Source organism: Ornithorhynchus anatinus, chromosome X1 (assembly GCF_004115215.2).
Source record: "Ornithorhynchus anatinus isolate Pmale09 chromosome X1, mOrnAna1.pri.v4, whole genome shotgun sequence".
Lineage (NCBI taxonomy): Eukaryota > Metazoa > Chordata > Mammalia > Monotremata > Ornithorhynchidae > Ornithorhynchus > Ornithorhynchus anatinus.
This window is the reverse complement of record NC_041749.1, coordinates 33,186,562-33,205,958: the sequence shown is the minus strand read 5'-3', so window position 1 is coordinate 33,205,958 and position 19,397 is coordinate 33,186,562. Positions and strand designations below refer to the sequence as shown.

Below are 19,397 nucleotides of genomic sequence, written 5' to 3'. Positions count from 1 at the left end.
GGAGACCCATGTGGGACAGGAACCGTGTCCAACCTTATTAGCTTGGGTCCAGCCCAGCACTTAGTACCTGGCTGGGTTCATAGTAAGCACGTAACAAATTCCATAAAAAAATTACCTCCAGGGATGAATCGGCATGGCCCCTTTAACCATACAGCCCTGCCATCATCGTCCACGTACGGCTACCCCTTCTAACCCCGCATACGCTCCATCTGCTTTGCTTTAAGGCTGGGGAAAAGAGCCAGAGGCGGTTTCTCTCTCACTAATATTTCCCTCGTGGTCTTCCAGGCCCCGTGGCTGGATCAGCTCCAAGATTGCTAATAAACAGCTTTTGCAGGTAATGCTGCAGCTTTGCCAGCAGAGGATGGCTCCCACAGGCTGAGTTGTGACAGGGCAGGGGAACGGGCACTACCACCCCTAGGAAACACCTTCATTTTAATGTTGAATTTGGGACTCGATAGAAAAATCTCTGCCTGGAGAAAGTGACTAATGGACCACTCCCAAAGAGGGGCCAGCCTCACCAACTATGGCTAGGTAGGTTTCGTAGGCCTCTCCCTCCTACCCCCACATCCCAGACACTATTATGGCTCACTGGCCCCCTCTGGAAGAAATGTCCACAGTTCCCCTTGACTCTGCCTTTATTGGCCTCACCCGAGGGGTGGGACAGACCCATTTTCGTATTTCTGGATGGATCTGATCCCTCCACCTCCCAGCCATATGTCTTTCCATCCCCCCCAAACACACACACACCTGGCTCCCCCTCCCCCACTCTGCACACCAGGAACTGGGAATGTGAAGGAGATCTGAGGAAACAGCCGTGCCCCGGGAAAGCAGAAACTCGCTCAGTCTTAGCGGGGAGATTCCCTTGAAAGACAAGAGAGCTCCTCAGCAGCAGCAGCATTGAGACTCAGTGGCAAGAGGAGGGAGGGGTGAACTGAGGCAAGGTGGGAATAGAGACCAGGGTGTTCCCTCGGTCCTCCTTCCCTGCCCCTCTCCATTCCCCCACATCCCGCCCCTCCGGTCCGGAGTCCTATGTGGGAAGAAAGGAGACTTCCGTAGGGGTGACGGAGGACAGCGGGAAGGCTTGAGGGGAGTTGTTCAGAAGTTGATAAAGGAGTTCTTCTTTTTCCTGACGGATCTGTTGTCTTGACCGGGATTCCTTTTCCAAAGCCTCTTGGACCAGAAGGAGCTCGTCAGAGAGCTGCCTGCAGAGCAGAAAGCAAGAACCAAGGCTCAGGATATGTCTGCAAACGGCACACGAGGAGAACTTGAGGAGGCACAGACCATCCAGTTTGGGGGTTTGGCTGTGAGTACAGGCAGCCCTCATTCTTGGAAAAATGGCGACAAGGCCCTAAGGGCGGGGCTGGTGGCACAATCAATTAATCAATCATTTATTGAGCACTTACTGTGAGCAGAGCACTCTATTAAGTGTTGACGAGAGGACAAAAAGGAGGGGCCTAAGAGTTTGGGGTTGGAGCCGGTGGATCCCAGGGAGGAGTTAGGGGGTGTCGGCCCAGGATTCTTCATCCTCTAACTCCAGAGAGTTGAGGGAGGAGGAAACCCTCTGTAAAGCTTGAATGGGGAAGGACACAGTGGCTCTCTATTTCTAGGGCTCAGGCAGTTGAGGGAGGAGGAAACGCTCTGGAAAGCTTTAGGCAGGTAAGACACAGCAGCTCTCTACTTGGGGCTCGGACAGTTGAGGGAAGAGGAAGCTCTCTGGAAAGCAGGATGGGGGCAGGATACAGTGGCTCTCTACGTCTACGGCTTGGACAGTTGAGGAAAGAGGAAACTCTCTGGAAAGCTTGATGGGGGCAGGATACAGTGGCTCTCTACTTCTAGGGCTCCGACGGTCGTACTCTGCCCCAAGCCCGGCCACACAAGCTCTCCAGGGACTCTGGGGTAGACTCCAGGGTGCTACTTTTAGGGCCAGCTGGAGCTCTCCAGGGGGGCAGTGAGGTTGGGGAGGACACGAAGGAGAAAGAGAGCAGGTTACCTTGACACCAGCAGGTGGTTCTGTCCCCGAACTCGAAGGTCCTCGTTCTCCTGTTGCAGGGTCTTAATTTTTTCCTCCAAGAACAGGTTTTTCTCTTTCTGTTTCAGGCCAGTGGGAGGGAGAGGTTGGTGGTTCAGACAGGCTCAGAGAAATGTGCCAATTATTTTTTGCTTAGATTTCACATATCAAATGGTTAGGCGAAATCCATAGCACCCCCATGAAAACTGACATCTAAGCTCCTCACATGCCTAAGCTTTAACTAGAGTTGCTCACAAGGAGAAAGACTGACTAAACTGCATCTCGCTGTTCTCCTTTCCCCCTGCCTGACCTCTGAGAGGGTGAGGAAACAGATAGAAGATTAATACCAGGAAGGAGCCTGGATAATCCATAAACTGGAACCGGGAACTAGGGTTAATTGAGAGTTGATTGTTTTATAATCCGGATTGATCAAGTTTCAGGGGAAGCAGTGGCTTCTGAAGGGAGGGATGGCCTGCCCACAGGTGGGTTCCTAGGCTCTCCTGGGCATATACATCTTACACACAACTGCGACTGACATTCGAAACTCAAGTTGCGGGGGTACCTGGTGTCAGCAAGGACCCACGGTCCTGCAGGAGGCTTGAAAGAAGGCATCCAACCTACCACAGTTTCCAAGTTCATCAGCTTTCGGTCCTGCTCATGGATGCGTTCATTCTTCATCTCAATGACAAAGTGCAAACTCTTCAGCTCCTGCTCCCAGAACTGGCTGGGGCTGCCATAATCCTAGTAAGGAAAAGACCGAGTGGATTTCAGGCCGACATGTGGCAGGGCGCTGGGCCTCTGGCTCCCACGTGGAAGGGGATCTGAGTTGAGCCCGCTTCCGGCACATGGGACGGGGCCTGCTGCCCCTGGCCTTCAACTTTGGAGCCCCTTTGAGATCCAGAAACGAACTTCCTCCCAAATGGCCAATCCAGGCACCGATATCAGGCACCTGGACACCCAGTGGACTAGGGCGTGTTATCTGAGAGTTGAGGGCAGGTCTCCACCTGGATGTGCTTCTTGTAATCTCGACTCAGGATCGACTCCTCTACTCGCTTCATCTTTGTTTGGAAGGGCTCCAACTGGGAGTTCAACGCATCTATGGTATCCTAGGGCAGGAGAGAGAGGGAGAGGGAGAGGGAGAGAGGAAGAAAGAGAGAAAGAGAGGAGAGAGAGAACAAGAGAGAGCCATTAAGGCTATTACTTATTGAGCGTCACTTTCTAGGCTCCCCTCCTCCAGGAGCCTGGTATCCAGTATAGCAGGTAAAGATTTAGGGTAATTGCCCCGGATATCCCACAAGGCACCACTAGATGTCCTTCACCAACTTTTGATTATATAACAAATGTCCACCCATCAGTACCCCCCATCAATCAATTAATAAACTTTATTGAGCACCTACTATGTGCAGAGCACTTGGGGGAGTACAATAGAGTTAATAGGTTTCGTCCCTTCTTCGAGAAGTTTTCATTTAGTTGGGGAAACAGAAAAATCGTGACCTAGTGGAAAGGCCATGGGCCTGGGTTTTAATCCCAGATCTTCCATTTGCCTCTGTGAGATCTTGGGCAAGTCACTTGTTTTATCTGTGCCTCGGTTTCCTCATCTGTCAAAATGGAGATTAAATAACTGCTTTCCCTCCCACTTGGACTGTGAGCCCTATGGGGGAAGGGGACTGTGTCTGATCTCATTATCCCTAGGGCTTAGAACAGTACTTAACATATAATAAGTGCTTCACAAATACAAATATTGCTATTACTAAAATACTTTACAGATAGAAGGAAGAAGGAAAAGTGTACATGTATGCACATGTGAGTGCTTAAGTAACAGTGCTTAAGTAACAGTCAATATGCACAAAAGTGCGACAGTTAATTGTACCTCCATGAATTATTCTTCATCAAATCCAGCCAACGCTCCATTATCTGTGATAGTAATTGAGGTATTTGTTAAGCACTTATTATGGGCCAAGCACTATACTAAGTGTGGGATAGGTACATGATAATCAGGCTGACATGAGGCTCACAGTTTTAAGTAGGAGTGAGGTTGAATCCCCATTTTTCAAATGAGGAAACTGAAGCCCTGAGAAGTGAAGCAACTTGCTCAGGTCATACAGCAGGTATTTGGTAGAGACGGCATTAGAACTCAGGTCCTCGGACTCCCAGGCTCATGCTCTTTCCACTACGCCACATTGCTTCTATTTGGATGCAGAGAAATGAAATCCACAGGTAATCTAAAAACCTCATTTAGCCTCTGCCTCATTTGAATTGCATTTTACCTCCACCTTCACCACACCTTTGAAAAACTGCTTAACAAGTACAGTATCAAAATAGGCAGGTTTTCTGTTTCACTTCCTCTTCTGTTCTATCTCTTCCCGGTTTCTAAGGAAACCAGGCAGCAGAAGAGAGATGGAGAAGCCAGTGGTCTGGATATATCAGTTCCTAGATTGTTGAAAATTGACTAGACTGCATCTTTAAGGGGGTGGTTAAGAGATGCCCTAGCATTAATGGGGCCCCAAAGAGACAGAATGACTTTATAAGGCTGGCTTGAGCCCAGCGGGGTCAGGAATAGTTGCAAGAGGCACAAAAATTCTTTTCTGGGTTTTGGTATACGTTCATCGAAGTGAAAGCGAGTGAGTGTGTGTGTGTGTGTGTGTGTGTGTGTGTGTGTGTGTGTGTATGGGGGGGTGGGGGTGTGTGTGAGAGAGAGAGAGACAGGCGGACAGACAGAGAGAAAGAGAGTAACCTCTACTATTCATGGAAGTATGGTTGGGAAAATGAGCTTTAGTTAGGAACTGGATAAGGGCTGCTCCCTTAGAATGTGAGCCCTGTGTGAGATAGAAGCTATGTTTAAACTGACTGTATTATTTCTACCCCAGCCCTTACTACAGTGCCTGTAAACACTTTACAAATACCAAAACTATAATAATAATAATAACAATAATAAGAAGCAGCAGCAGCGGCATGGTTTAGTGGAAAGAACATGGGCCTGGGAGTCAGAGGGCCTGGGTTCTTATCCCGGCTCCTCTTCTTGTCTGTTGTATGACCTTGGGTAAGTGACTTAACTTCTCTATGCCTCAGGTCCCTCGTCTGCAAAATGGAGATTCAATACTCCTCCTTCCCATTTAGGCTGAGATACCCATGCCAGCTCTAATTATCTTTTATCTACCCCAGTGCTCAGTACAGTGCTTGAAACATAGTGAGCACTTAATAAATACCACGGTTATCCTCTTCTTTTCATTATTATTATTATTACTTTATAGCACATCAGCTAATAGCCTTTATACTGGTCTCCCTGCTTCTTATCTCTTTCCTCTTCAGGGTATCCTACATCCCGCAGTCCAATTACCTCAGCACTCATAGTCATCCAGGGCAAATTTATAAAAATTTATAAAAATTGATTTATGTACTCTATTTATATCAATAGAATTATTGAGCACTTACGGTGTGCAGAGTACTGTACTAAACTCTTGGGAGAGTACGATTTAACAATATGACAGACACAGACTCTGCCCACAGCGAGCTTAGAGCCTAGAGGGAAATCCACTTTCATATTTCCATTCTCTTTTTCCTGTTATTTATAAACTATTTTATATCTGTCTCAATTGTAAGCTCCTTTAGGGAAGGATTCATGTCTTCTGTCTTCATTGAACTCTCTCAATCATTGAGTATTGTGCTCTGTACCCAGTAGGTGGTGCTCACTTTGGGCAAGGAACATGTCTATCAACTTTTGATGTACTGTACTCTCCCCAGTGCTCTGTACAAAGCTATGCACACAGTAAAGAGCTTAATAAATACCACTGATTTTTTGACTGATTACTGTGGGGTCTGCTTTACTAAGTGAGGATGAGGATAATCTGTTAGCTAACTTTTTGCTTTGAATGACTTTTAGTTTTCTAAGGAAAGACTTGCCTATTGTTAAAATTTACTTTGTCCCCTTAATGTCTGGGCCAATCAGTTGTTTCCCCCTTTCCACTTGAGGGTCTCCTGGGGAAGTCAAAAATCTCCTAAGTGATTTTCTCCCAAATAAAACAATGGTTGAAAAGCACATGACCTCAGCCCCTCCCCATTTGGCCTCTTAATAATAATGTTGCTATTTGTTAAGCTCCTACTATGTGCACAGCACTGTTCTAAGCGCTGGGGGGATACAAGGTGATCAGGTTGTCCCTCATGGGGCTTACAGTCTTGATCCCCATTTTACAGATGAAGTAACTGAGGCTCAGAGAAGTTCAGCGATTTTGCCCAAAGTCACACAGCTGACAAGTGGCAGAGCCGGGATTAGAACCCATGACCTCTGACTCCCAAGCCTGTGCTCTTTCCACTGAGCCATGCTGCTCCTCTTCCATTCTGCTCATACACCCTGCTGAAACAGGAAGCCACCCAGGCTAGGTGACAGGAGGGTCTGACCTTCAGGGACGACTGTGCTGCTTGGAAGGACTCCGTCAGGGCCGCCTTCTCTCGCTCATTTGACAAATGGATCTCTGGAGGAGGAGACAGTACACGTGGTGACCACCCAGTTTGCTCTAAGTCGGGAACGCAGCAGTAATTATGGCTCAACCAAATGGACCATGGGGATGAACCCCTTTAAATGGGGGTCCTGGCTTGCTGGTGTTTTCCCTGGGCCTTGGAGGCTATTGGAGAGGAGAAAAGGTAAAGGGGCAACTTGAGCCAGTTCCTTCAGCTTTGCTTCCTAGGTGCCTGTGGAAATGTCATGTAGAAGAAGAGGCAAGATGAGGTCTGGCAGCAGTCACTCCCGCCACAGGCACCCCGCTGAGGGGGCCAGGCACAGGGGGGACACTGAGGAATGGGCTCCCCAGGAGGACCTGGGTGTCAGCTTCTCGCCTGGTCCCACTCCGGAATTAACAAAAGTGGCACAATGGCTCTGCCCAGCCCAGGTGCTGCTTTCTGAAAACGTGGAGTCAAAACTGGGATCTGTGCCATTGGGCAGAGAGCATGCCATGGACAGTGAATTAAAGGTGGGTAGTTAGGATTCCTAGCAGCCAGTAAATCAGAGCAGCAAGCAGACTTCCACCAAACAGAACCTGTTTTCCAAAGGGATTTGGGCAGATGGCAGAGACTTGTCAACGGGGCAGCACAGGTACTCACTCTGTACAGACCTGGGTCTGTGTCAAGACCCCCGAGACAGGGGAGGGGGAGCACGGGGCCCAGGTTGAGGCGCAGACCCCACAGTTACCTCGTAGCTTCCCATCATGTGCCTCCGTCAAAGCCCGGAACTGTTCGGCAAGCTTCTCTTGAAGCTCTAACTCCCTTTCCTGGGTCACCTAAAAATACAACGTGGAACACGAGACTGATTATAATATGCTCCAGTGATGAGGCAGTTCCTTTCCCACAAACAGAAAACCAATACCTCCCAGCCCTGCCCTCCCACACAAGTGACAACAGGACTTTAATGGAACCTTGGAAACAGACACCAGCCTGGATTGAGTAACCAGGGGAACTGCAATGAAGGCAGGTTTTTGAGTCTACTGACTCTGTTGTACGCTCCCAAGTGTTTGGTGCTTTGCACAGAGGTTGCCCATCCACCTCCGCATCAAACAAAAGCTCATCCCCACTGTCTTTAAAGCACTCAAACGCCTTGCTCCCTCCTACTTCATCTCACTACTCTCCTACTACAACCCAGCCCACAAACTTTGCTCCTGTACTACTACCCTTCTCACTGTACCTCGATCTCATCTTTCTCACCACTGAACCTTCACCCAAGCCTAAGCCTCTGGCTTAGATCGTCCTCCCTCCCAAAATCCTACAGACAACTAGTCTCCCCACCTCAAAGCCTTATTAAAGGCACATGTCCTCCAAGAGGCCTTCCCTGACTAAGCCCTCCTTTTCTCTTCTCCCACTCCCTTCTGCAATGCCCTGACTTGCTTCCTTTATTCATCCTCCCTCCCGGTCCCACAGCACTTAATAATAATGTTGGTATTTGTTAAGCGCTTACTATGTGCCGAGCACTGTTCTAAGCGCTGGGGAAGATACAGGGTAATCAGGTTGTCCCACGTGAGGCTCATAGTTAATCCCCATTTTACAGATGAGGTAACTGAGGCACAGAGAACTTAAGTGACTTGCCCACAGTCACACAGCTGTCAAGTGGCAGAGCTGGGCATGTACATACATGTAATTTATTTATTATATTAATGTCTGTCTCCCCTCTAGGTTGTAAGGTCATTGTGGGCCGGGAATGTGTTTATTTATTATTATATTGTACTCTCCCAAGCACTTAGTACAGTGCTCTGCACACAGTAAGTGCTAAATAATATGATTGACTGACCGACCCACCCACCATGGCCTGTACCTAACTCTCCCTTCTATGGTATTTATTAAGTGCATTAAGAAACAAGAGAGTCAAAAGATAAGATGGTGCCAGGTGCTGCAAACATCACACAACAATTTTGTGTGGCCGTTGTAGCTCCCTCACTGGCCTCTTCAGCCACACACACACTGTGAACTAAACCATCAATAGTATCATCTTCACATTCCAAAGACAACTCTATGCATACATATTTTAAGCACAAATGCAGCACTGTGCTGGACTGAGCTAAAACTCTAAGACAGTCAATTTACAGACAATCCCTAGCCTGCAATCTAGCAAATTAGGGAAGACAGGCACATAGACTGATAAAAATAAATTACCAACAACTGAAATTTAGAATATTAAAAGGAGAAGCTAAAATGTCTTTTGGAGGGAATAGAACTCAGATTCTTCAACATTTGAGGTTACAAACTGATACAGTTTTGGACAGTTAGGCAGTTGGGGAGTTAGGTAGGCAGGTGGAATTCCACTTGGAGGGAATAATGGGGCTTCACTCCTCAGTGGTCAGTGGGAGGCAGGTCCAGGCATTGGTGATGTCATGCAGCGTGTCCTCCAACCCCAGCACCTTCACCCCCAGATGCTCTGCCCAAAGTGTCTGACACCAAGGAACTGGACTGACTTGAAGAAGGAGGTGTCCTCTCCAGGCCCTCCATTCATGTGTGAGGATCTGAAACCCAGAGCCATTGATGTAATCAACCACACTTGAGAAAGTCATTATGGCCTGTATTAGTTGCAGTTGCAAGTTTAATTCTTGTTCAGCCTCCTGTATAGTTCAGTTCCAAAGTCTGCGGTTCCCAAATTCCTGAAACCAAGGCTTTCCCTTTGTGGTGAGCCATCTCCTTGGGGTTCAGGGACACCTTCAGGTTGTGTATCCGGGATGGTCTGTGGTCCCTCTGCCACAGGCGAAGCAAACCTTACAGGTCCCCGGAAGGACACTTTCTGACAATCAAAAATACTTCGGGCCCATCCCAGCCCTTGTTCCTTGGTAGGACATCTGGCTGACTGTGATCTCCCCATCCCCTTGGAGCTGTGAGCACCCCCGGGGGACAGATGGATGGAGCCGGAGCAGAAGTGAAAGCATCCAAAGGTCAGCTCTGCCTTTAGTCAAAAATGATGAAAGTACCCGATGTTCTGGCTCCGGATCAGGTGGGGGCTTGCTTCCCAGCCCCTTCTCTCTGAGCTCACTTGGTTTGAGACCCTCCATAAATGTTGAGGCTTCTGCCAGTGCTCCACTTTGCTCCCTTTTAAGTCTCCCATGGTGCTTCTCTGGCCTCTCTCACAGCAGGGGCTGATGGCCTAACAAGCGTGGGACTTGCCCCGGGGAAAGGAGCAATGAGAATCTTGGGAACAGCACAGGGCTTACTGCTGTCTTTGGGCAAGTGAGGCAGGTAGACTGAGGAGTGGTAGAGGAAGTCTAGGTGTCTACCTGCAGGAGTGGAAGTGCCAGCGAGTAGTGTGCCCCATGTCCCAGCTTGGAGCCAGCCAGGGTGCGTAGTAGATGCAAGGAGGCAGAGGACCACACGTGCATGGGGTGAGGGGGAGGAAGGCAGACAATAATAATAATAATAATTACAGTATTTGTTAAGTGCTTACTATGTGCCAGGCACTGTTCTAAGCCCTGGGGTCAATACAACCCAGTCCCAGACACAGTCCCAGTCCCAACTAGGGCTCACTGTCTTAATTCCCATTTTATAGATGAAGGAAATGAGGCATAGAGAAGTGAAATGACTTGCCCAAGGTCATTCAACCCAGGACCTTCTCACAACCAGGCCTGTGCTCTGTCCACTAGGCCACGCTGCTTCTTTGCCAGAAGGCTTTAGGGGAGGGGGCATCTGAGCAACCAACCAGGCACTCCCAATCACTCCTCGGCCAAACAGCTCTCTGCTCTCCAGATCTTAAGCCTTACTTGCAGGAGAATAAGGGAAGAGGCTTCTGCTCCTGCCCTCCCAGTCCACCTGATCCCAAATGGTGATCCTGGTGCTCTCGAACAAGAAGCCCTGTAGGTCAGGATACTGCCCCTCCACAGAGGGATGGGGCTCCTAAGGGCTATGTGGAGGAGGGGTCCTCGAGGCCTGTACAACTTGGGAAAAGGCAGCCTCAAAAGTGGACACCCTGACCCCGCATGGGGACGCCCTACACTGGAAGTTCTGACAGGATGGATGAGTCACTCCCAACGGACGCCAGCCAGCATCCAACCAGCCAACCCAACCGGCCTTTGTTCAAGCGCACGGGAGGGGAGGGCCCGCCCCACCCCTGAACTCTGCTTCACCCTGACGCTGGGGAGATGAGTTCTCAGCCCATCCCTGAATTTTCTGGATGGCCAGTGGCACTGAGGGCGGCAGGGAGACGGGCCGCTCAGGAGAGCTCAGGCCTGCCTGCCTTCCTGAGGACGAATGGAGGGGGCGGGAGCAGGGTTAGCGGTGTTCCCAGGACACAGCATCTGAGGTCCTAAGAGCAGAACTGTGGGATGGAGGGGTAGGAAGGGAACTGACCCTAATTCCAAATGTAGCCCCACCCAAAGGATAATCCGAATCAGCAGTAAGAGAAAAGTTATTCAGTTATTATAGCAAGGCCAGGGACTAGCTGTCTTCAACCTCATTGGGTTGAGAGCCAGGAAATGGGCTTAATTGTTAGAGGGGGAACACATACTAGAGCTAAGAAAGAGCTTTTTACAGGAAACACTTAATTGGGTACCATGGGGAGACCATGCAGCTTGACCTAGTGGAAAGAGGACGAGCCTGAGGTTCAGAGGATTTGGGTTCTAATCCCTGCTCCACCACTTTTCTGCTGCATGACCTTGGGCAAGTCACTTATCTTCTCTGTGCCTCAGTTACCTCATCTGAAAAAACAGGATGAAGAATGTGAGCCCCTCATGGGACATGGACTGTGTCCAACATGATTAGCTTGTATCTCCCCAGTACTTAGTACAGTGCCTGGCACACAGTAAGCATTTAACAAACACCATTTTTTAAAAAAAGACCGAGGAGTCAGGGGAGTCAGGTTTTAACCCTGGCTCCTCCACTTTTCTGGCTGTGTCCTTGGGCAAGTCACTCACCTTCTCTGTGCCTCTGTTTCCTCATGTCTCTGTTTCCTCATTGTAAAATTGGGATTCAACATCTGTTTTCCTTCCTATTTAAACTGTGAGCCCAATTGGATTGTGCTCAATCTGATTATCTTGCATCTAATCCCAGGAATTAACACAGTATTTGGCATATAGTAATTGCTTAATAAATACCATCATTATCATATGACATAAGTGGAGAGGTTGGATTCATGGGGAGTAGCTGGGTAGGTGGGTTGGGGGAAGGAATGGATAGGTAAACCCACCTGGACTCTGATCTCCTGGGCCTGTTTCTCCTTGTCCGCTCGATGGTCTGCCTCCAACCTCTCCTTTTCCTCTTCATGCTGTTGGAGGATCCTGGAAATCTCCCTCTGCTGCTTCTCCAGAAGTTCAGCTGTCTCCTTGCAAAGAAGTGAGGTTTGTCCTGCAAGAGAAAACACCAACCAGGGGAGGGATTGAGTGGAAGCTGAAAACACGCAGTCATCTTGGGGAAAAATTCTGGAACAGTCAAATTCAAGTCAATCAATTCATGGCATGTATTTGCTGAGTGCCGAGTGCAAAGCACTGAACTAAGCACCTGCGAGAGTATGATATAACAGAGTTGGAGACACATTCCCTGCCCACAATGAGCTCACAGCCTAGAGGAGGAAACAGACCAAAATATAAATAAATTAAATTATGGCTATTTACATAAATGCTGTGGGGCTGAGGGATGGGTGAATAAAGGGTTCAAATCCAAGTGCAAGGGAGACTCAGAAGGGAGTGAGAGAAGAGGAAATGAGGGATTAGTTGAGGAAGGCCTCTTGGAGGAGATATGCTTTGAAGGTGTGGAGGGTGATCATCTGTCGGATATGAAGTGGGAGGGTGTTCCAGGCCAGAGGCAGCACGTGGGTGAGGGGTCAGTGGCAAGATGGATGAGATCGAGGTACAGTGAGTAGGTTGGCATTCAAGCGCTTAGTACAGTGCTCTGCACATAGTAAGCGCTCAATAAATACTATTGAATGAAGAAGAGCGAGGCACGCATGCTGGGTTGTAGGAGGAAATCAGGGAAGTAAGATAGGAGGGGGCAAGGGGATCGAGTGCCTTAAAACCTCTGGTGAAGAGTTTCTACTTGATGCCTAGACACTGGCCCCCACGGGCAAACATGTTGCAGACAGTTTGGGTGGACAAGAAACCTGAGTTGTTGTCTTGGACCCTCAACCCAAAGAGAGGAGCGACCCAAGAGCTGAGGGCAGCACCTGGAAAGCTTTCACTTGACCTAAGTTCTCTGTCCATTCTTGTGGCTTAAGAGCAAGCATATTCCTGTGAGACCTACAGCACTTGGAGAAAATGTCCAGGGAAGAGGCACAGAGTAAGAAGGTTATGAGGTATGAGAACCAATCAGGAAGCCCTTCATTTGAACACAGTGGGGAGACATTTGCAAAGCTGATTCGGGAATTTTTGACGTCTTGACGAATAGGTACAAATGTCACCCAAGCTCTCTCTGGCCGGCCACATCCTCTCTTCCCAGGATGTTGAACCACTCGGCTTGTGATGTTCTGTACGTGTCCTCTACATGTACTATCAGACGTGACAGGAGAGCCGTCCCCCACTTTGCAGGGAGCTGTCAGATACGGGACAAGAAACAGGAGCTGTTCTGTGGAGCTTGCCCAAGGAGGTCTGGTCAGAGCTGGAGCAAAGTCTCCCTCCTCTTTCTCTTTTGCCTCAGGCAAGGCCATTAATCTCATCCCTGCTGCCAGAGGGAAGCTTTACTCTGGTGCTGGGCTGAGGGCAGGTACTCTGGAGAAAGATGAGGCCACTGGTGTGGGTCTGTAGAGGAATCCCTGTGATGGATCCGGTGGGAAGACCAGGTTTGATCCACTGGCAGTCACGGGGATGGAACGCACCTCTGGAGCCCGAGCATATCTGACTGGATAGTCGCTCCTGTGACTACAACTGTGCAAATGCTGTACCCGATGACCTACTTGTGCACTGAAAAACTCCTGTGGGGAAGGTATGGAGGTGCCTCTCACCTGAATCTGCCTTCAAGGAGCCTAACTCCTGGGTCTCCGGTTTGGGCAGCTGCTCGGCTTTCTGTCGCCTCTAGAGAAACACAAAAGTTGGAATTCAGCATCCTGGCATACATAATGGGAGAACTTTTTAGGAAGTGAGTTGACTCCATGGATAGTAGGGATGGGAAACACCAATCTTGGGAGATGGCAGTGTCAAGAAGCAACGTGGCCTCCAGGTTAGAGCACGGGCCTGGGAGTCAGAGAACCAAAATTCCAATCCCAACTCCACCATTTGCCCGCTGTTGAAGTCACTTCACTTCTCTGTGCCTCAGTTTCTTCATCTGTAAAATGGGGATTTGTTACCTGCTCTCCCTCCTATTTAGACTCTGAGTCTCATGAGGGACAGGAAGGTACTACCTCAGCACTTAGAACAATCCTTTGCACATAGTAAGGATTTAACAGATACCATTATTATCAGTTGGAATGCTTTTTGAAATCCAACTTTGACCAGGTCTTTTTTCCTGGCCTTCCTCTGCCTATGCCCACATCAGCAGCAGCAGCAACAACAACAGCAGCTTAAGTGTTAGGCCGGGTGCCTGGAGCAGGGCTGATCTGGGAGTCCAGTCTTTGGAGGCTGCTCTTTCCTCGTGGCTTCTCTTAGCCTTTCCCCACCACCCTGCCCACCCAGCTCTCGCTCCCCATTTGGGGGTGCTTCTATCCTGTTTGCCCTCCTTCAGCTTGGGGTGCATTAACTCTATGCCTCCTTCCCTCCTACAGAACACCTGCCAGGTCCCGCCCCAATTCTGGGCTGTTGGAAATTTCCTGCTCCATTCTGAGAGTGCATTTGGGTCACCTTGGGCCAACCTCAGCTTCATCGTCACTGTCAACTGACATTTGTGGAGCACCCTTCCGGTGAAAGACATTGAAATAAACACTTGGAGGGACGTGGAGGAAAGAGGGCCCTAGCCCTCAAGGAGATTACAGTCTAACAAAGATAGGCAAACTACTTACAGAGTTTCTCCTCTGAAGTCCGAAAAAAGCAATGCTTTGTAAAGGCTGCTTAATGTGGCAAGTGGTGTTAAAATTCTGTAACCAGGCAGAGGGACCTGCCCCATCATCAATGTCACAGCATGAGAAGCAGTGTGGTCTAGTGGAAAGAGCACGGGCCTGGGAGTCAGAAGATTTCGATTCTAACCCCAGTTCCACCACTTGCTTGCTGGGTGACCTTGGGAAAGTCATTTAACTTCTCTGTGCCTCACCTTCTTTTTTGTAAAATGGGGATTAAATACTTGCTCTCCCTCTCAGAACCCCATGTGGGACAGGGACTGTGTCTGATATGATTGCTACCATGTACCAGTGCTTGGTACATAGTAAATGCTTTACAATTACTATTATTATTATTTTGTGTTGTTGTTATTATTATATACCACTCCCAAGGACAAAAGGGAACTATCTGATGTCTCTTTTCTCTCTCTCAGATAACAGAATTTGTCCAGAATACCTTGGGGGAGCATATGCAAATCATTAAGGGTAACAGATTATCTCAAACATATGAGAACAACATGAGAAGGAGCATAGCCTAGAGGATAGAGCACGGGCCTGAGATCAAAAGGACCTGGGTTCTAATCCTGGCTCCACCACTTTTCTACTCCGTGACCTTTGGTGAGTCACTTCACTTCTCTGTGCCTCAGTTACCTCATCTGCAAATTGGGGATTAAGACTGTGAGCCCCAAGTTGGACCAGGATTGTGTCCAATACGATTTGCTTGTATCCACTCCAGCACTTAGTACAGCACCTGACACGTAGTAAGCACTTAATAAATGCCACATTATTATTCCTTATTAATAGTAGTAGTAACATATGACCATTCAGTGAGCTCTCTCTGTCTCCAACCTGCAGACCTGCTGGTCTTCCCGTTTTTGAGATGTTCCCTGCTGTTCTGGCATTCTGTTTGCAACCTTACAGGCTGCCTGTCAGTCTCCTCCAGCTATAGCTTTTAGTGCGTGGCCAAGGGGAGAAAGCATAATCTGGGGCTCAGGAGATCTGTGTTGTAAACCCAGCTCTGCTACTGACCTCTTCTGTGACCTTAGGCAAGTCACTTAACCTCTCTAGGCCTCGGTTTCCTCATCTGAAAAATGGAAACAAATTTCCTGCTCTCTCCCTCTTAGAGATTGTGAGCCCCGTGACCCAGGGGCTGTGTCCAATCTGATAATCTTGGGTTGCCCCAGTACTTAGTACACAGTAAAATACTTGATAAGTACCATGGTTACTGTTATCCCAAACTCCCGGTGAGGAGGTTGGGCAGGGTGGCAGGGAAGTGGGAGAGGATGTTGGGGATTTGAGAGTCTCGGGAGGAGCTGCAGAACCAGAAACCCAGCGGGAAGAAAGAGAAAGCATCTTGCAAAACTTTGGGGTTTGGGAGTTAGACATTTTGATCAACCCCAAAGCCCCGACGGCCCCCCAAGATCTTCTCTCCCTCCAGTCTCCTTTCTCACAGAACAACCTGCCTGCTGGCAAGAACCAAGACGAGACAGCAGAGGGGCCCAAATCAGTTAACAGCTCCCATCCCCACACAAACTCTGCTGCTTTTTATAGCCTCCTGCAGAGTCCAGAAATAGCGCGAGGCTAAGAGCAGAGCCTCAGCAGGAATGAGAAAAGGAGAAATAACAATAAATCAAAGGCAATCACAGGCACGAAGCTCTGTCCCACCAATATCTGGCCCCTGAGAAATCTCCCCTCTTCCCTGCCACAGTTCAAACAATGACGCTATCAGTGGAGGAATGCTTTGTTAGGCGATCAGCTGTCCTCTCAGACAAGGCTGTTCTTAATATGGGGCCACGGTTCCCCTCTCCCTGTCCAGGGTAGCAGGTTCAGGAGGGATCCACTTCAGAAGTTCACTGAGGGTGGAAAACTTGGCAGAAGCGGCCCTGGGTGTGAGTTCATTTTTATTTTTAATGCTTTCTGAGGGAGAGGCGAGAGGTGATGGCATTCTTTTGCACTATTCTTACTTGATTTCCCAGCTCTTTCCTTCCTCTTCCTCGCTCCTCACTCATTCCATGAACTGCACCCCAATGGGCAGTGTGGATTAGCGGTCAGAGCCTGCATGGTAAGGCAACTGAGTTTGTATCTTGCCTGGGCACCTGACTCCTCCGGGTCGTCTTACTGAACTCATCTGGAAAATGGGGAAAGGCCGAGTGGAAAGAGCATGGGCCTGGGAGTTGGGGGACTAGGGTTCAAATTCCGGATCTGCCACTCACCTGCTGTGTTTCCCTGAGTGCGTCACTTAACAGTTCTGTGCTTCAATTTCCTCATTTGTAAAATGGGGATTAAATCCCTTTTCTTCCTCCCCCGTAGACTATAAGCCCTGTATAGAACAGGGACTGTGTCCAACCTGATTATCTTGTATCTACCTCAGTATTTAGTACAGTGGGTTTGGCACGTAGTAAGTTCTTAACAAATATAATAATAATAATAATACACATTCCAAGGAGCTCAAGATAAAGGTTTGGGGTCAGTTTGATCTTTTTTTTTCCCTTCTGGGGAGACCAAAGAGCTGTTCTTAGAAAACAGAAATTTTGCCCCTCACTGGTGAGATGGCTTCCAGGGAAATGAGGAAGTCGCCAGGGGGCACCTTCTTGGTCATCACTAACTAGAACCTCTCGGAGAAGAATAATAATAATAATAATAGTAATGTTGGTATTTGTTAAGCGCTGAGCAGAGCACTATTCTAAGCGCTGGGGGAGATACAGGATAATCAGGTCGTCCCACGTGAGGCTCAGTTAATCCCCATTTTACAGATGAGGTAACTGAGGCATAGAGAAGTTGTGACTTGCCCACAGTCACACAGCTGACAAATGGCAGATCCAGGAGTCGAACCCATGACCTCTGACTCCGAAGCCCAGGCTCTTTCCACTGAGCCACGCTGCTTCCCCTAAGGGTTGTAGATGCTGGTTACTGACATCTGTCTGGGATTCTGGGCCTGGATATTGGTGGGATGTGAGCAGTTTGGAAGAGGGGAATGAAAAACAGATCTTGGTGGGATTTTTGCTTTCAAGGCAGCAAGGGGATGACTTGTCTGTGGGGTGGCAGGCGGTGGGGGACAGGAGTGCTGTTATTACAGGCCAGTCCAGTCAGGAGCTTAAGGCTGCGCACCTGTTCCTCCTTCCAGTGTGGAACAGATAAGCCCCTTATCTGAGGTACAGAGTTGGGCTTTCTGGTCCTGGCCTGGAGTGACCCTGCTGGCAACAGAGGGTACCTAGCTAGCACCAACAGCCTACCTCCCCACCACCTACTGCTCCTTCTGCGGAGCTCACATCTGCTCCCAGCTGCCGCCAGCAGGAAGCCTACGTGGCAACTGGCAGAGGAGTGAAGTGGGTGGAACAGCCCTCCCCCTTGCCGTCCACCGAGCTGCCCCTCCTCCTGCACAGGATGGGCAGATGACTGATCTGCAGATGGCAGACTGCTGTCTAAACTCACACCTTGGCTTTGGCCGAGATGATCCACCTCCTTGGGGCTGCACCTGTAAAGCTATATATATTTAAAGGGGAAGGGATTTTTAATGATAACTGTGGTATTTGTTAAGCGCTTACTTTGTGCCAGGTATTAAGTGCCGAGGTGGACACAAGGAAGTTGGACCCAGTTCTTGTCCCACATAAGGCTCACAGTCTCAATCCCCATTTTGCAGCTGAGGTAATGGAAGCACAGAGAAGTGAAGTGACTTGCCCAAGGTCACACAGCAGACAAGTGGCAGAGCCAGAATAAGAACCCATAACCTTCTGACTTTCAGGTCCGTGGTCTATCCACTACACCAGGGTGCTTCTCTTTCTCCCTCCTCTCTGGAGCACATGGCTGTACTTCGCTCCTGCCTAGGGGGATAGTTGGACCCATCTAAAGAAAATGTGGGCTTCCCCCTCTGAGCAAAAACAGTACTTGGACCAGCCCAAGGGATTCTGCGTCTGAGAATGAAGGAGAGATGGATAGTATAGACTGTAGAATGTAAGCTTTAGACTAGAAGCTCACTGTTGGCAGGGAACATGTCTACCAACTTTGTTATAGTGTACTCTCCCAAATGTTTAGTAAAGTACTGTGCACACAGTAAGCACTCAATAAATACTGATTGACTGACAGTGGAACAAGGAAACTGTGGCCAGATTTCTGGGTGGATGCACGCAAAAGTAGACACCTCCAAGAGCAGGTTTCATTAACAATCAATCAGTGGTATTTATTGAACGTTCACTATGTGCGGGGGGCAAGAAGAGCACAATACAACAGCATTAGCAGAACTGGTGCTAATGCTGTCCACATTTTCTGCCCACAATGAGCTTACAGTTTAGAAAGGGAGACAGATATTAGAGAATCTCAGTTCTTACAGCCCATTAGTCTCCTGCTAGATACAACTTCTTCTTAACACCCTTCTCTCCATCTTAGTTTCTAGTTGCAAAACATGGACTCTTCATAACCATTTGGATCACTGGTAATTTTCCCTGTGTCGGGCATTCTCATACCATCAAATCCTAAAAGCCAGGAAACAGGAGGTCCTGATCATTGGCTTCAGGGCTCTTCAACATCAATATATACGTCTGCTATCTCCATAGCTATACCCCCAGCTCATAGTCTTCTCTATACTATATAAGTAATTTATTTATATGTATGTCTGTCTCCCTCTCTGGACTGTAAAGCTCACTGTAGGCAGGGTACATGTCTACCAATTCTTAGTGCTTAGTACAGTGCTCTGCAAGAAATACCATTAATAGATATGCTTCTTCCAAGTTCCCAAGCTCACAGTCTTACTACATCGCACTCTCGCCTCTCTTGCTTCCACCTTCTTGCTTATGTCATCTCCCATGCCAGAAACTCGCTTCTCCTTCAAATCCACCAGATTACAGCTCTTCCATCTTTGAAGTCCTCCCAGGAACCCTTCCCTGATTAATTTCCACCACTTTGGGTGATGTCTTCCCCACAGCCACTTTTAGCACTAGATTCTAAGCAATCGACGGCAGGGATTGTGTCCACCTACTCTATTGT

General features: G+C 48.7%; 1 protein-coding gene across 1 annotated transcript in view; it reads right to left on the bottom strand.

Annotated features, from left to right (window-relative positions):
• Nucleotides 1-617: 617 nt before the first annotated feature.
• The window catches only part of CCDC69 (coiled-coil domain containing 69), a 33,735-nt gene continuing 14,955 nt past the window's right edge, over nucleotides 618-19,397 (bottom strand). Inside the window, exons 2-9 of the mRNA XM_029051359.2 lie at nucleotides 13,395-13,464; nucleotides 11,649-11,806; nucleotides 7,191-7,278; nucleotides 6,404-6,477; nucleotides 3,013-3,114; nucleotides 2,630-2,749; nucleotides 1,991-2,088; nucleotides 618-1,202 (exon numbers count right to left, since the gene is read on the bottom strand). Of these exons, the coding sequence (XP_028907192.1) occupies nucleotides 1,028-1,202; nucleotides 1,991-2,088; nucleotides 2,630-2,749; nucleotides 3,013-3,114; nucleotides 6,404-6,477; nucleotides 7,191-7,278; nucleotides 11,649-11,806; nucleotides 13,395-13,464 (885 nt within the window). The 3' untranslated portion in view covers nucleotides 618-1,027. The remainder of the gene's footprint in view (nucleotides 1,203-1,990; nucleotides 2,089-2,629; nucleotides 2,750-3,012; nucleotides 3,115-6,403; nucleotides 6,478-7,190; nucleotides 7,279-11,648; nucleotides 11,807-13,394; nucleotides 13,465-19,397) is intronic.